General features: G+C 46.7%; 1 protein-coding gene across 2 annotated transcripts in view; it reads left to right on the top strand.

Moving 5' to 3' along the window:
* Nucleotides 1–18,089, top strand: part of ASTN1 (astrotactin 1) — a 207,507-nt gene that overhangs the window by 75,535 nt on the left and 113,883 nt on the right. Inside the window, exons 3-5 of one of the 2 annotated variants that reach the window (XM_035123692.3) lie at nt 10,314–10,707; nt 13,071–13,244; nt 15,757–15,864. In XM_035123692.3, coding sequence (XP_034979583.3) covers nt 10,314–10,707; nt 13,071–13,244; nt 15,757–15,864 — 676 coding nt within the window. The remainder of the gene's footprint in view (nt 1–10,313; nt 10,708–13,070; nt 13,245–15,756; nt 15,865–18,089) is intronic. The other variant, XM_088673677.1, reaches the window with a different exon arrangement.

The raw sequence follows: 18,089 nt of genomic DNA on the forward strand, positions 1-18,089 counted from the left end.
GAGTCAGAGTACCAAATTGATACTCCTCCAACCCCCTCCCTTTGCAAGCCTCATTACTGGGCAGGCCGATTGGCTGGCTAGCTTTAAGTGGCCCTGGCCTTGAAAAGATAATACAATAATGTGCACAAACACTTTTTTTGGGGGGGGGCTTTGTAAATATTAACTATATTGTTTGCTGCCATTTGGATTCTTACCTTCATCGCCGCAGCAAGTATATGCCCACTTCCCTTTTAATGGAAAAGCTTTAGACACTAGAAAACTGCTGCCATGTCCCCCTTAAATCTTATTTTGCCTAAGCTAAGCATTTGCTGTTCCTGCAGTCTTCCCTCAGTCATCATTGCTCTGAACTCTTTCTGCTCACTGCTGAATTCTTTGTAAACTGTCTGCATCATTTTCAACGAGCGGCAACCAAAGTAGCCTTAGCAGTGCAATCCTATATGTTGCTGCTCTGAACTCAATGTCACCACAGAATTCAAATGGAACTCAAAAGGTAAAGGTAAATGGACCCCTGACTGTTAGGTCCAGTCACGGACAACGCTGGGGTTGCGGCGCTCATCTCGCATTATTGGCCGAGGGAGCCGGCGTACAGCTTCCAGGTCATGTGGCCAGCATGACTAAGCCGCTTCTGGCGAACCAGAGCAGCACACGGAAACACCGTTTACCTTCCCGCTGTAGCGGCACCTATTTATCTACTTGCACTTTGACGTGCTTCCGAATTACTAGGTGGGCAGGAGCTGGGACCGAGCAACGGGAGCTCACCCTGTTGCAGGGATTCGACCCGCCAGCCTTCTGATCGGCAAGCCCTAGGCTCTGTGGTTTAACCCACAATGCTACCCACGTCCCTTCAAATGGAACTTACTCCCTGATAAATGTATATTGTTGTTGTTGGCCTCTGTCTGACTCAGGAGCCAATGGAGTGTGCCTCCGGGGGTGACTTCAAATCACTGCATTTACAGCACTGATGTGACCTCTGTGGGTCACAGTAGTAGTAGTAGTAGTAGTAGTAGTAGTAGTAGTAGTAGCAGCAGCAGCAGTAATAATAATAATGATAATAATAATAATAATAATGTAAATGATTTATTTATTATTTATACTCCGCCCATCTGGCTGGGTTTCCCCAGCCACTCTGGGTGGCTTCCAACAGAAAAAGAAGATAAAATAATCTATTAAACATTAAAACGGCCTCGGTCCAGTATACCTGAAGGAGCGTCTCCACCCCCATCGTTCTGCCGGGACACTGAGGTCCAGCGCCGAGGGTCTTCTGGCGGTTCCCTCACTACGAGAAGCCAAGTTACAGGGACCCAGGCAGAGGGCCTTCTCGGTAGTGGCACCCACCCTGTGGAATGCCCTCCCACCAGAGGTCAAAGAGAACAACAATTACCAGACCTTTAGAAGGCATCTCAAGGCAGCCCTGTTTAGGGAAGCTTTTAATGTTTGATTTCTGTATTTTAATGTTTTGTTGGAAGCCGCCCAGAGTGGCTGGGGGAACCCAGCCAGATGGGCGGGATATAAATAATAAATTATTATTATTATTATTATTATTATTATTATTATTATTATTAAAAGCCTCCCTAAACAGGGCTGCCTTCAGATGTCTTCTAAAAATCTGGTAGCTGTTTTTCTCTTTGACATCTGATGGGAGGACGTTCCAAAGGGCGGGCGCCACTACCGAGAAGGCCCTCGGTACTGGACCTCAGTGTCCGGGTAGAACAATGGGGGGGGGAGGCGCTCCTTCAGGTATACTGGACCAAGGCCATTTAGGGCTTTAAAGGTCAGCACCAACACTTTGAATTGTGCTCGGAAACATACTGGGAGCCAATGTAGGTCTTTCAAGTGTTATGTGGTCTTGCCGGCCACTCCCAGTCACCAGTCTAGCTGTCACATTCTGGATTAGTTGTAGTTTCCGGGTCACCTTCAAAGGTAGCCCCACGTAGAGCGCATTGAAGTAGTCCAAGCGGGAGACAACTAGAGCATGCACCACTCTGGCGAGACAGTCTGCAGGCAGGTAGGGTCTCAGCCTGCATACCAGATGGAGCTGATAGACAGCTGCCCAGTGTTTACGGAGATCCTGGGCTGCCCAGATTACAAGACACCCCCTCCCCCAGCCTCCCAAAGGAAAGCAGAGCAATATGTTTGGCACCAGCTTGGCCTCCGGAGCTGCCAAAAGGAGGCATACAAGGCACCATCCAATCATCCTAGGGAGTCCCACTCTGGATTTGTGTAGGGTTTACTCCTTAACCTTTTCTTCTCCCGAAGATGTCTCGCAAGGCAGCAGAGATTTAGGATTAGAGTTTTCCTTCTCCTGGATAGGCTACCTTCCCCATTTGTGCGGGGCTGCATTCTCGGTCATCGTGCATGCCAGTGGAGCCTCTTCCACTTAGACCAGTGATGGGGAACCTGTGGCCCTCCAGATGTTGGACTCCATCACCTCTAATTATTGGCTTTACTGCCTGGGGTTGCCCATTTGGAGAACCATGGGTTTCTCCATCCCTGGTTTAGGCCATGGGATGTGGGTTGTGCTGTGGTCTAAACCACTGAGCCTCTTGGGCTTGCCAATCAGAAGGTCAGCGGTTCGAATCCCCACGACGGGGTGAGCTCCTGTTGCTCTGTCCCAGCTCCTGTCAACTAGCAGTTCGAAAGCACGTCAAAGTGCAAGTAGATAAATAGGTACTGCTCCAGCGGGAAGGTAAACGGTGTTTCTGTGTGCTGCTCTGGTTTGGGTGTTCTGTTGCGCCAGAAGTGGCTTAGTGTTGCTGGCCACATGACCCGGAAATACTGTCTGTGGACAAACGTCGGCTCCCTCGGCCTGTAAAGCGAGATGAGCGCCGCAACCGCAGAGTTGTCTGCAACTGGACTTAACTGTCAGGGGTCCTTTACCTTTAGCCAATGGGGTACCCTCTAGGAGTTGTGGATTAAAATTCACCAGTCCCATCCAGCATGGCCAATAGTCAACAATTATGGAAGCTTCAATCCACAGCATCTGCCAGCCCTTCTCACTGAGCCCCAGCCCTTCAAGACAAACAACCTTGGCTTGGAAACATGGGAATGTTTTCCCTCACCTTCCTTTCTTTTGTAGCCTTAAACTAGGGGTCGCAAACCTGTGACCCTCCAACTCTCACCAGTCTGACCCAGCATGGCTGATGGTCAGAGGGCACTGTGTTGGCTACCCCTGACTTTGACTCTCTCTCCTAAAACCATATGCTCTTGCCTAGTGATTGCTGAAGTGGTACTTTAGGCTGCAGGGGGGGATTCACATTGAAAACAGAAAAGCCCCACTACATATTAAAAACTGGCATGTCAGGAAGAAGGCTTCTCTAGCCTAGCCTTTTCTATGACAGCTAGTTTTCTGGGTGCAAATCCTCTGGAGGACCATTCAGTCATGTGAGCCATCGCCTGCAGTCTTGACATGGGTTTAACCACCCAGTGAGAGCCAGCGGTTCATCTTTCTCTGGTTGAAAAAGTTTTTCCTTTTAAAAAGCATCTTCTTTCACACATCCTTTTTAAATTTTAACCAAAAGCGGTTGTTTTTTTAATCCAGAAGGCTCCCCTAGAGCGTCATTATCTGCCACAGTTTGGAGAATTCCATGCGAGTTAGAAAGGACAAGAAATCTGTGATTATATTCTGGGCCTATCAATGAAACCACCCACACCGGTTCTTTTGGGTTACCATTAGAATGAGAGTCATTGGGTTTTATGTGGGTGGTAATTTTGGTCCAGAATAAATGTGTGGCATTTGTGGGAGAATATTTGCATTTTTTAAAAGTGTAATGAGCTGTTGCTAGGTGACAGTGTTCAGCCATTGTGACTTACACCAATCACCCAATGAAAGCCTGTGTACGTGGGATTCTTTTGCAAAATTAGAGTGCACCTAAAATGACCTTTGATTCTCAAGTCTCATTGCTGGATAGCCTGAATTTGAAAAGCAGAGGAAAATATCCTATTGTGGTTGCATTTTTACAGACTTATCAAGAGACACTGAACACTTATTTTGCATTTTTGAAAGTTCTAAGCACAAGTGGGTGGCATCAAAATATCTAGCTGTTCAGGAGCATTTTATTGAATTATTACATGAAAACTTATTCTTTGCTCATTTCCCCCCCATTCTCTTATTAAAATGAAAAGCCACCAACTGCAATTGATTGAATAAATGAAGTGGCACACTTGCCATTTGAGATTCTCTGTTTCATTATGGGTGGATGTGTTCTTATCTCTGAGATTTCAGAATGAAATTTGGTACCCGTGTTTCAACCTCCATACCCATTTCAAAGGTTGAGGGAAGTAAATGCAAAATATATTGTAATGCAGAACCTCCCTTGAGTACTAAGTTATTGGAGCTGGTGAAGGCGGTCAAGGTGCAATTGAGTGATTCATGCTCAAACCTCACTCCTGTTTTCAAGGAAGCAGGAAAGGAAAGAAGCACCTTGTGGTACGACTTGAGGTCCACAAGTGTGCTTACCAGGTTGCCCATGGCAAGTGCCCCTTTAGTCAGGCAAGGGAGAGGCTGGGGTTCCTTGTGCAAGGCCTTGAAACATCTGGCTGGTTTTTAAGGCCTCCAAAGTCATTGTGAAGTCTGTTTTTCCTGCTTTCTGAGTGCCTCCAAAGCTTAGCGTGATACTGGGGGCAACAGGACCTTGCCCCTCCCTCCAAGTTGGGGTGGGGATAGGGTAGAGTTGGTGGCAACCACAAGTTTTGGCTATTTGCCAGTTAAAATGACAGCTGAGCCAGAATGCCTGTGCCAATCACCCCACCCTTTTTGCATGTGGTAGTACCGGGGGCATTGTGATGATTTCAGGGTGCGTGAAAAGAAGCATAAACAGGAGAGAGCTTACCAATGGTGGTGATTACTTCCTGGTGACATCAAAATCGAAAGATGACTAGCATTAAGGAAAAATGGTGGCCACCAGCAGTAGGGAGCATGTTCAACACAGCTTCCAAATACCACTTTCTGGAAACCACAGGAGGGGGACGTGCTCTTGTGCTCATGTTATTCTTCCTGGCTTCCCTCAGGCATCTGCTTGGCCACTGTGAGAACAGGATGTTGCACTACATTGGCCCTTGTCCTGATCTAGCAGGCTCTCCTTATGTTCTTAAATAGGTGGAGGCCACATCTGCAGAAAACAAAAGGAGGGCAAGGTTTTGTGAAGGCTTCTGGTCCTTCCCAGTCCCCCATTAACTTCCTGTCCAGCCCTAACCATGACTGAATGTTTAAAATTATAAACATAATTCTCTGTTTCAACTTGGAGAATGCCAAATCAGCACACCACACACCAGTATCTAGGTGTTATATTGATGCCACATGTTATTTAATCCCAAGAAACAAAAGATTTCTAAAATGTTCTGCTTTGAGTTGTAAGCCGTCCAAAGCTTTAGAAACAGGGCAGGTCCTGGTGGGAACCTGCAATGTAATGTTGCAGTGTCCTTGGAGTTGTGTAAATTCTAACAGGACATTTGGGGCTGGACGAGCACCAAGCTGTTCATTCATTCTTGAACCTTAAGAAAGTAGAGCCATGATTGCTGCAACATTATACCACTCAGCTTTGGGACTGCCTGCCTGCCTGCCTGCCTGTGTAGCCAGCAACAAACCCTTCCTATAAACAAATTGTGGGTGTCATTACCCCACTTTCCTGTACTGTGTGGCAGAATGTTTCCACCTCCCTCCCTCCCTTTAAGCTGTACAGTGGAACCTCAGTTTATGAACACCTCGGTTTATGAATTTCCGGTTTATGAACGCCGCGGACCCATCTGGAACGGATTAATTCATTTTCCATTACTTTCTATGGGAAAGTTTGCTTCAGTTTATGAACGCTTCAGTTTATGAACAGACTTCCGGAACCAATTACACCCATGCTTCAGTTTATGAATATTTCAGTTTAAGTACTCCGCGGACCCATCTGGAACAGATTAATCCACTTTCCATTACTTTCAATGGGAAAGTTCGCTTCAGTTTATGAACGCTTCAGTTTATGAACAGACTTCCGGAACCAATTGAGTTCATAAACCGAGGTACCACTGTACAGTAATGTGCTCTGGCCCTTTCATAACTTAAACAGGCATGGGTGGATGATTAGTTTGAATTGCAGCCAACTCTCTACTCTGAATCCTTAAAAGCATTTAGCACCCCAGATTTGGGAGCAGGACCCTAAGTCTCTTCCCCCTCCAGGATGCTCTAAGGTGTTAATTAGGATTGAAGAGAGCGCATTCCCCTCTAGTTACATTTAATGGCTCCAAAGGATGCCCCTTCAGTTCTGAATGTAGCAGACCCCCAAATAGGAGCCTCATGGAACAATTTCCTGTTCATCTTCCACATTGGGACCAAGGCTGGAATGAAGGAAACAGTAGGCCATTTGCAGCACCTGCCCTCATGCTGTCAGGATTCCTCCCTAAAAAGTTTTGCTGGGAGCAGATTTTCATTTTCCTGTGTCCACGCATAGCTGCCAAGTTTTCCCTTTTCTCGCGAGGAAGCCTATTCAGCATAATAGAAAATCCCTTAAAATAAGGGATAACTTGGCAGCTATGGTCCACTGAATCTTCTGGACAGAGTGAATGTATAAGTCTGAGGTCATGCTACATGCGTATGGAGACCAGGGGATCAACGGCATTGTCTATTCTTCAGTGTGATGGGACCCTCTGCTCATAGGTGCAATGCAGAGGCCTTGGGTGTGTGTCTTCATGGTGGCACTGTGCAACCCCAGATTTCAGGCCTAGCGGCAGGTTTCAGGTTCCCTAAAACTTTGTAAAACTCCAGTGTTGTTGAATTGTGGCTCCTGTTCAAGGCTAATCCCATACCAATTGGAATGTGTGAAACCGGTTCAAATACTTTTGGAGGTGGAATTTGAAAGTACCGTATATTCCGGCATAGAAGACAATATCTAATTTTCAGTTGTTTGGTGGATTCCATCTTCCCTGGTGTGTAAAGTGAACACTCAGGGTTTGAATGTTCTTTTATTGTGTCTGAAACATCAAAAACCTGAAAGTTTGATGTGTTAAAAAACTTTGACCAGTTAAATTTTATGCAAAACTCTGTTTCAGTTTTAATCGGGTGTATTTCCCCCCCCCCTTTTTTAGTGAGTGCAGCTGTGGAGAATAGGATATAGGAAACTGAACCCATAAGAGCTGACTTCAGGATCCTACCTGTCCACAGTGCTCTGGGCTTTCAAAAGTCTTTGTTCCTCTGCTTAATCTGTTGGTATATATTTTCCCCATTAGGGAGGGTGGGAGCATTCCATTTCCATTAGGCCAAGAACAGTGGTAGGGAGGGGAGGGGTGGCGGAGGAATAATAATCATTAGAAAAGTCTGCCTTTGCTAGCTGCTGGTTCTATTACCCATTTAGTAACTCTTGCTTAATGTCTTCTCCTAATGGAACAGATGATGGTTATTATTTTATTTTATCAAGACTATTCACTGCATAAAAAGGAAGATGGAAAAGACTGGAACATGGCCAAGAAAAAACATGAAGCTCTAGTACTGCTCATTTATTATATATTTTTATTCCTTGATGTGCAAAATTTAAAGGGAAGACAACCCAGCAGAATGGAGCTGTGGCTTTTCTTCCCAGTTCAAGAGTCAGGGTGCTACTTGCTGTGTGAGATTTCTGTTTTGTTTGTTTTCGTTTGTTTTAACTGAGAATGTTGAGATTTTGATAAGCCTAAAAAGTAAATGCTTGCAAAACCTTCTCTACTTTCTACTCTTTGTGCATTTTCCATGCTGGTTTGCAGCTGCTCTTGTTCCCAAGTCTTTTACTAGTTCAGGGATCAGGGGGATGATATTTCTTCGCCCAAGCAAGTGGGCTGACACTCCTGGGTTTGCCATGCTGTTCTGAAAGTTACATTTCTTGCCGGTGCTGCACAGCAAGGCTTTGGCAATGATCTAGCAGGCGTTGTGTGCCATTATGCACGACTAGTTGGGGCAGAATGTGGGTGTGGATGTCCATCCCTTTGAAAGTACAGCAGATAGATAACCCAGCGGATTTGGATATACCTGCATCCACATGCAGATGCTGTTTTTTTCACACATCATTTCCAAAGGGATACACAAACCCCATACACAATCTGAGCCAACTGCAGGCAACTTGCAACTGGAAAGGAATGGGATGTTGCACCAGTCAGAGAACTGTCATCTGTGAGTACCCCCTGCAGGCGGCTATAATCCAAAATGTGTTGGGCCTAATAAAACCACTTTTGTGCTCCTTAAGTTTTCTTGCGATTGGTGACGTCCCTCCTGCTTTATGCCCAGGTAATCAACGGGACACGGCTGCCTTATCAGTGACGTATTTCTTCTTCCCCTGATGCCCATCTTCTTGCAAATAGTTTTGCACGCTTTTATAACTTAGCTGAAAAGGAAGCGTGTGTCTCAGATTGAGAGTATGGGGTTATACAGCAACAACCTTCCCGTCTCTTGATCAGCTTCAAGGCACCTGCTTAAGCTCTAGACCAGGCATGTCAAACCTGCGGCCCTCCAGATGTTTTGGCCTACAACTCCCATGATCCCTAGCTAGCAGGACCAGTGGTTGGGGAAGATGGGAATTGTAGTCCAAAACATCTGGAGGACCGCAGGTTTGACATGCCTGCTCTAGACCAAGGGTGCCGTATTGGACTCCAAATCCTGTCAGCTCTAGCCAGTACAGCCAATGGTCAAGGATTATGGGAGTTGTAGTTTAGTGCTTTAGGCCACAAATGTAGCCTCCAGCCAACACCTGTTTCCTCCCCAGCAGATACATATGTCCTGTTTCTGCATTAATTTCATGACTGCCATCTCCCAAGAGATTAAGGTACATGTATCCATCATATGGCAACATGGCTTGCATTTTTCTCTCACCCTTGACTCCAACCAAGGCCACCCCTAAACATCTGTAACGCTGGATGGAAGTTGATCTACAAGCTTCTTCTTCTTCCTCCCCCCCCCCCACACCAAACAAATTCAATTGTCCAGAGTTTGGCCCCAATGTCATAGCAACAGCTTTAAAATACACATTGATTAACTTAACAGGAATATACCCAGCAGCTCCCCTTGTGTTTCTGATGCTAATGGCATGACTGTTGAGAAAATCCACAGAAGACATGAGTCCAATCCAGCAGGAGGCCTCTTCAAAATGATCAGGAACTGCTTCAGAGCACAGCTCCCAGGGGCGTCTTACCCATAGACGTTAGTGGTGCCACAGGCTGAGTGTCCGGGAAAGAAAGTAAGGGCGTGCTCCCTTCCCTGCTCTGGGGCAGCCTGCTCCTCTCTTCTCAGCTGCCCATCGGAGTGTGCTGCATCTGGCTCAGGGAAGCCCCTTTGCATCCCCTCCCGCCAGGACTACCTGGCAGGTGCAATCGGGGGCAGGCACGGGGCGGGGAGGACGCGTCTCTCCCACCCCTCTCTGGCCATGTCACTGCCTGACTGCCTGCGCGCCTCCCTGCGGAGTCTGCGAGCAGAGCAGGGAAGCGCCCTGTGCAATCCCAGTGCCAAGCGAGGATGGGACAGCCAGCGAGCCACCTGATCTGCTCGCTGGCCCTCCTGTCGCACGGACTTCCCCAGACAGGGGGAAGGTAAGGGGCGCTGGGTGCTTAGAGGGAGGCTTCATGGGAGGGCGTGGGAGGCCGTCTGGGCTGCGATCCTGGCACCTCTTACTTGTGTGCAGCGCCGAGCGCGCGTCGGACCACACAATGTAAACGAGCCGGACCGAAGTCCCCCCCCCCTTTAAACGGCCCTGACAGCTGCCATTCATTTCAGTGGTGCTTGTTTAGGACATCAATATTGGTGGTGATTCCAGTGACCCACAATCTGGTATGGAGTCAGAGGAGTAAATAAGGAGCAGAAAGTGGAACGCTAACTGCTAAATTAAGAAAATTCCTTCAGTAGCACCCCAAAGACCAACCAAGTTTATATTTTGGTATGAGCTTTCGTGTGCATGCACACGAAAGCTCATACCAAAATATAAACTTGGTTGGTCTTTGGGGTGCTACTGAAGGATTTTTTTTATTTTGCTTCGACTCAGACCAACACGGCTACCTACCTGTGCTAAATTAAGATATATGACAGTGTTCTGCTGGTTGTTAAAGTCTGCTAACTGTGCAGCTATTTGCTGAGTCTATTTGCTCTGGTTCCTTCTGAAGTGGTTCTTCCACAGCAGCCACATTTCTATGGGTTTTTCTTCTTGCAGCCTTGAAAAATAGCACCTTATTGTTTTTTTTTTTTTTTTGCTTTTAAAATAATAATGTGATGTCAAGTAATACTTGGGGAAGGTACAGATGCAAGAAGCACACAACCTCTCTGTTGCAATTACACCAAGCCTTTTCCCGGATGTCACCTGAGGTCTCTTTGATTTCTGTAGGGGGGCATGATTGCCTTGCTGCTTTCCATCCTGTGCTTGGTAATGATCCTGTACACCCGCCGGCGCTGGTGCAAACGCCGCCGGGTGCCGCAGCCGCAGAAAAGCGCCAGCGCTGAGGCAGCCAACGAGATCCACTACATCCCTTCGGTGCTGATCGGGGGCCACGGCCGTGAGAGCCTGCGGAACGCCCGGGTGCAAGGCCACAACTCCAGTGGGACCCTGAGCATCCGCGAGACCCCCATCCTGGACGGCTATGAATATGACATCACGGACCTGCGTCACCATCTGCAGCGGGAGTGCATGAACGGTGGCGAGGATTTTGCCAGCCAGGTCACCAGAACACTGGACTCGCTGCAGGGGTGCAATGAGAAGTCAGGCATGGATCTTACGCCAGGTAGGGCAGAGTCTTCAATATTGTGTATGGTTGAGTGGGTGGGTTGTTGCTGTGTTAGGCATAGATCTCATAGAATCCATAGGGTCAGAGGGGGTCCTAAGAATCATCTAGTCCAGGCTTCCTCAACCTCGGCCCTCCATATGTTTTGAGACTACAATTCCCATCATCCCTGACCACTGGTCCTGCTAGCTAGGGATCATTGGAGTTGTAGGCCAAAAACATCTGGAGGGCTGAGGTTGAGGAAGCCTGATCTAGTCCAACTCTCAGCAATGTAGGAATATGCAGCTATCCCGTACAGGAATCAAAACTGTGACCTTGGCATTAACCAACTGAACTATCCAGGTCCTTCATCTTTTGTACCCGAAGCCCATCTTTAACCTAAACCCACAATATGGGACTAGCTTTCAGTTCTGTTGTGTCCATCCTTCTTCTTTCCCCCGCCCCCATAGTGTGGCTAGATGTGGTCATTGAAAACAAGCCATGCAAGTCTGGGATGCCAGATGGCTCATCTTTCTTTGCAAGGGATGCTCATGGTATTCCAACCAGGATGGGGCAAATAGGGGCATCTGTCCCACCTGCAGCTTGGATAGGGACTCAAAACAAGCATCACAATTCATGCATAAAAACAGTTAACAATGTAACATTAAATTATTTAATCATTTCTTTTTTAAAAAAATTCTGAATGAATGAATGAATTTGAATGAATTTATTAATACGGTCGCAGACCAGCAACTAAAAAAAATACTGTATTTATATACTATCATGGTACAGAAGATAAATTTTGAGAAAACAATTGTTACAACGCTAAAGAATAAATAATTTGTCCTGATAAAATTACAGACTTTTATCATGCCATGTGTTAAAGTTTCATTTGCTTACGCTTAAGTACGGAAATGTTAGGCAGGTTTTCAAAATGATAACTAAAAAGCCAGTTTCCAGTTTGCCAGGTGAGACCCGAGATGTGTTTAGGCATTTGCCAGAATGCACAAGATGTGAAACTGATAGAAGGGGCAATGGTGTACAGGAAGCTTCTGTCCCCAATATCCTGGGTGTGTAAGCAGGTCCTTAGGCCTTCCTGCAATTAGCACGCTTAGTGATGGAAAGGCGGTGTTTGGAAACGTCCATCATTGTTGGGAAACCCGGCAAGACACAGTTTCTGCTTGCAGGAGGGTTTCTCAGTGTGTTCGGCTGTGCTTGAAAAGGTCTGATTACAAGTTAATCATGTAAAAGTATGACTAATGCCCAGGCACACTGGAGGCGGGGCTTCCACACAAACCCTGCCCTCACCCTGGCTTGCATTATGGGTCATGTATTAAGGCCCAATGCCTGCGCACAGAATTCAACTATACAGCTGCAAATAAAACATTTTAAGTGCAAATAAAACATTTTAGTGCAAAATACAATGTGATACTAGATGGTGATGGTGAGCATTATGAAAAAAAAATCAATGCATTAAAAAAACACTTAAAAAAATAAAGCATTTTCAGAACTTTTCCACCATGGTTTAAGTGAGGGCAGTAGAGCAGGCGGAGCTGCTGTTTTTCAGCTGCTCTGTATTTTCAGCCTAGTGCAGGAAAGCCCATTCAGCTGTTGAAATACTGCAGTTGGGGGAAGTCAGAGGCAGGTGAGCCTGGTTAGCTTCTGATGATTGCTCAGGAGCAGCTATCCGGGCTTTTTTTTTTTTTTTTGTACAGCAGCTTCTGAGCAGGAGCACTGTATAGCACTCATATATCTTAGATCCAGCAGGCATTTCTGTTATTTGCAATGGAAGGAAAATTGATTGGCACAATCGACAGCTTTCTTCCTATGGCAAATAGCAGGTATGTATACATTTATTTTATTTTATTTTGTGTGTATGTGTGAGAGAGATTTCTGGTTGGGATCATGGCTGGAACAAATGGCTAAAGCTACCCTCATAGTGCAGTTGCATTTTAAACTACCGGTAACACCAAGTCTCATTTGAGCAGTGAGAAACTCCAGCCTCTGTAGCCTTACCAATGTGTCAGTTGTTCAGATGTTAACAATGGCCCAGGCTTTCTTCCAGGGGACTCTGTCCAGGGGTAATTCTTACTTCAATAAGAATATGTAAGTAATTTAATAATAATTTAACAAGTAAGGATCAAATAAACCTTTTGAACTTGTTTGCTGTTGGTTCTTTGGGAGATGCGAGTAGAGTTGGTCAGCTCTGATCATACAAATGGCTAGTTAACTGCATCAGGATCTCACCCTTACTGCTCACTGGTGCACACCTACAGATGATCCTGATGTGATTTGCTGGATAGCTGGAAATGAATACTTTCTCTTTCTTTCCTTCTCCTCCTTCTCTTGCCCTTTCTCCTTTTTTTGTCTCTTTTTCTCAAAAGTTTTTGCCTTAAATTCTTCCTGTTCAGGAAGTGACAATGCCAAGCTGTCCTTGATGAACAAGTATAAGGATAATATCATCGCCACCAGCCCCGTGGACTCCAACCATCAACAGGCTACGCTCCTGTCTCATACTTCCAGTAGCCAGCGCAAGCGGATCAGTAACAAGTCACGAGGTACCATCTAGAGCTTCCTTCTGGATCAGTTGGGGTGGGGTTGGGACAACCGTGAAGGTGCGTTCTGAGAAGAGCCCTGGGTGAGATATTCCCATCTCCATGAGATAGGCCAGTTGCCTGTTCTATCTGGGGTCACACTCCCATCGAAGGAGCAGGTATGTAGATTCTGGGGTGCGCCTGGTTCCATGTTTGTCACGGGTCTTCTCACTTGCTAAGGCTTTGGTTGGTACACCAACCCTGGGTGTTCCTGGACTGAGATAGCTTGACCACCCAGGTAACCCTGAGACTGGAGTTCTGTCATGCTCTCTCTGTGGGGTTACCCCCCAGGGTTTGTCCAGAAGCTGCAGCTAATGCAGCGTGTGGTGGCTAGGCCACTGGCTGGAGCAGCCTGCCATCAAAATGTTGTGCCGTGAGTGAAAGAACTGCAATGGCTGCCCATATGCTACCAGGCCAAGTTTAACTTTGTGCCAGTGTAAGTTCCTTCCAGTTGCTGCCGTCAAGTGATCTCCCTCCATGATGTTTGCTCTGCTGTCGCCCACAGGGCTGCTTTTAGTGTGGTACCGTAGTGCCACACGGTTCAAACACTTGCAGAAAGCAGGGATTATGGTGACCAATATCATAAGAGTTCTTTTCAGGATAAACTAAAAGGAATGCTTGGATGTTATTTCTTTTCACTTTAAAGCATTTATGTTGCGGATTGCTTTTTCTCCATAAACCGGCTTCCAGGTAACTGTTTTTAAAATTTTCAATAAAGTTTGGGGGGGAAACCCCACACAGCAAAAAAAAACAAAAAACAACTAATGTCAAATGGAACTCCCAGGTCGGGATAGGTTGGCAGGGACTGGCTAAATTTGTAGAGGCATAAAAAAGAAAAACCGCCCATTACTTTTAGCCCTGTCATCACTGACTTTGACCCTGGGGTGGATATGGAGGTTGGCCACACAAGAATGCCTGAAATACACAGGCCCAGTCTCTCTCTGCCTCTCTCTCCTCTACTCCTTGTAATGACGGTCATTTCACTAGTTAATAATAGCAATGACAGTGCTGAGCCAACTTATTAGATTCTGCCCCTAATTATGGCAGGCAAATAGAAAGAGCTTGTCATAATATCTGGGATGTATCTACATCTCTGCCTCTTCTTCTTTTAAGCACATCTCATTACTGGCTGTTATTGAATCATCTCTCTCAAGAAGTGCTTCCTCCCGCCAGCCCCATGTGGAGACAGGATCAGGTCTCTACATATTCCTTTACACCAGGGGTGGGGATCCTTTTTCAACTTGAGGGCCATAAGTTGCTGCTGTTGCTGCTATTATCCCTAATTAATTGAGTCAAAGAAAGCAGTGCAATAAAAATAATAGAAGTACAAATAACAATTAAAAAGGCAGCATAGTACTGTATATTTGGAAGAGACTTTAATCAGGTAAGCAGAGGACCACAGCTCTTCATGGGGAACTTTCCAAGGGCAGGTTACAGAGCGCGCGTGCACACACCCACACCCGCCAGTGCTGTGTGTGTGTGTGTATGTGTGTGTGTGTGTGTGTGAGAGAGAGAGAGAGAGAGAGAGAGAACCCCTTTCCCTTCCATCTAGTCATTTCCCAGCTGGAAACCATTGTTCCCAAGCTACTTTTCACCCGCAGAGAATCATAGACTTCTGGAAGGGATCCCCTAGGGTCATCTAGTCTAACCTCCTGCAAGGCAGGAATCCTGCCCACAGCTAAGAAAAGAGGTAGAGTGGAGGTGGGGCACCTAAGGCGCAGGGACCAAATATGTCCCTCCAGGACTTTCTGTCTGGCCTCCTAAGGTTCCCACACCCAGCCTCACCAGCCCTGCTCTCCACCCCGTCCTGAAGTGCTTCACCCTGCCGGGATGTGTTGTGCGCTTATGCCCCTTCCGTGCTTGCTTGGAGGTCATAGAATTGTAGGGTTGGAAGGAACCGCAAGGGCCACCTCGTCCATTGCTAGAAATGGAACGGCATGCGTAGAAACGTCTGACTTTTGTATTGCTGGGGTGTAGCCTAATTGTGTGAAGGTACGAAGGTCATTGTTCTGACCACTTTTGCCTTGGGACTCTGCCTACTGCTGACATGAGGCAACCCCTACAAGGTTCCTCACAAAGAACTGGGCTGAAAAAGGTTCCCTAACCCTATATAGAGAGTCTATGGGGATTCTGTCCCTTTTTTCTTTACACACACACACACAGAGAGAGAGAGAGGGGGGGGCACCTATCCTTCCACTGTTATGATTTTCAGCCTTGCTTTAAAGACAACACACACCCCAAATGAACATAGTGGAAATCGAAGCACAGGGCACTGTGTCATAGACCACATGAAAGAATCCTTTTAAGCAGAATTCAGTGAACTGCAGTCTTTAATTTTACTGGGAGCTTTTGCAACTTATGATGAGAAAAGGAAGAAGTCTGTATTGTGATGTTGTATGGTCTGGGGAAATGGGACGCAAGAGGGCTCTTCTGGCTACAGTGAGCAGCCGGTTTCCTTTCTCTCTTTTCCGTGTAGCTGGCTCTGCGTTTCTGAACCCTGAAGGGGATTCTGGGACAGAGGCAGACAACGATCCCCAGCTCACTTTCTACACAGATCCATCACGGAGCAGGCGGCGAAGTCGGGGTATGTGGCAGCAGCTGTGGGGGGGGGGGAGAGAGGGCAAGCACAGTGGGCAAGGGGTAGAAGGGGATGGAGACCCCTCAAGTCCAAGCTGCCCTAGCCATGTGCCAGATCACATGCCTGGTGCTGGTGAGCGCTAAGGATGGTGGGAAAATTCCATTTGAATGGCCAGTTCCTTAATGCTAGAGTTCCTCCATCATATTCAGCATATAGGCTATGTTAGCTTTGGTTCTTTTGCTAAGGGGGCAGGAGGCCTAAGTGAACAGTTGTTTGGACCAAGCGTTCAGCATTAAGGCTTCACTGCAGTGGAAGTGGATTCTCCTGCCTGCTGTTCCATTTCCTCACTTTGCCTCCCGTCTGTTAAAGCAGGAGGTGGTAAACCTGTAACCCTTCCAGGTATAGATGGGCTCCAACTCCCATCAGCCCCTGCCAGCATTGCCAGTGCTCAAGGATAGGGGGAGTTTTCAGGGGGAAGGCAGTTGTGGGGGAGTGGGGTGGGGGGAAACACTCAGACCTGAAAACACAGGGTTCTGTGCCCTAGGATGTGTCCTAGATCTCTCTCGCCACCACAATGGGATCCCACCTCACTCTTGCAAAACCTTTTTGCCTTTGGAAGGAATGATTCACTGCTTTGCAACCTGTGTGCACTGCACTTTGCAGAAATTGTGCCCCTTATCCCAAAATACCCCCCCCAACTTTACCACACTTTTCTCTTGTGCCTCCCTAAACATACCTTGGAGACTGTAATGGAGGAGCATATACCAGCCTCATTTTTATTAAAAAACAACAACAACAAGGGGTCTTCTGCCAAATTTCACTCTTACAAGACCGCTGTGTTAAAGGTTTTTAAAAGCTGGTTTGTGTACTGTACAGCCTTAGAAACTTTATCTACTGTAATAAAGAGAGACTACCATCACAAAGTCATACTGGCAGATGGCTTCTAGTCTTAGGTTTTCAGGATTTTTCTTTTTCAAAGTTGTATCTTCAGTTTGCCCCCTTCCCCATTCTTCTCATGCAAAACTCACAGAAATGGACCCCTCCGTGCTTTTTGCTTGACTAGCTCCACACCCGCACAATGGCTGCTTTGCAAAAACCAAGTCTGCAAGCAAGCTGTTCTTTTTGGCATTTGCATGGGTTTGTTTGGGGCTGCGAGTTTCCTTCTTCTTTCTCTCTCCTCCCGCTGCCCCCTTCCCCACTCCTCAAAACACAGATTTATTCTTTAAAAAAAGCAAGCAAGCAAGCAAACAAACAAAAGCTATCCAGGAGAGTAAAATGCAACAAAGAAAGAAAAAACAAAGGCTGACTGCCAAATTTTCCAAGTTTCTATAGATGGATCTTTCCAACTGGCAACATTTGCTCTTGTGCACTTCCAGCACGATTAGAAAGAAAAGGGTCCTTGTGAAAGTATTTCCTGCACTCCTGCAAGACAACAAAAGCAGCAGAGCACAGCAGACATTCTGTCAAGGACTGCCCACCGGTGTGGATGGCAGGTCATGAAATAGCAATGAATATCCACGAGGGGCAGGAGCAGGAATGTGTGACAGCTAGTGGGCTAGTACGGTAGAACGCCCCATTTCTGGCATTGAGCCTGCATGTCTGCTCTCCTCTTGTCCCTCTGAATTTTATGCTCCTCCCAACCCTGTTCATATTTCCTTGGAAGTAAAGTAACAGTAAAGGACCCCTGGGCAGTTAAGTCTAGTCAAATTTGACGATGGGGTGTGGCTCACACCTTCCTGACACAGCAGTACCTATTTATCTACTCGTGCTGGTGTGCTTTGGAACTGCTAGGTTGGCAGGAGCTGGGACAGAGCAAGGGGAGCTCACCCCGTTGCGGGGATTCGAACCGCCAACCTTCTGATCAGCAAGCCCAAGAGGCTCAGTGGTTTAGACCACAGCACTGCTTCTCCCATTCCTTGGAAGTGGGGCCTACTGAGTTAGAGTGGGATTTATTCCCAAGTGAAGAACCTGGGCTTTAACTTTTGTTCACCTTACTTCTGCTTCTAGGTTTTTCTCTTTCATACCTCCTTCCCCTCATAATTTTTCTCACTGTTTGCACACTTCTTTTCTTCTGTTACCTTTTAACTTTGTGCTTCTCGTGCCTCACCCGCTTCCTTCTTTCCTCTGTGCATTGTTACTTGGAAGCAAGTCCTGTGGAGTCCAGTGGGATTTGCTCTGAAGCAACTGTGGCACTGGATCCTATCTTTCTTGTCTTACCTTTTCTCCCCTCT

The sequence above is a fragment of the Zootoca vivipara genome, chromosome 7 (assembly GCF_965207765.1).
Source record: "Zootoca vivipara chromosome 7, rZooViv2.hap1.1, whole genome shotgun sequence".
In the NCBI taxonomy this organism is placed as follows: Eukaryota; Metazoa; Chordata; class Lepidosauria; order Squamata; family Lacertidae; genus Zootoca; species Zootoca vivipara.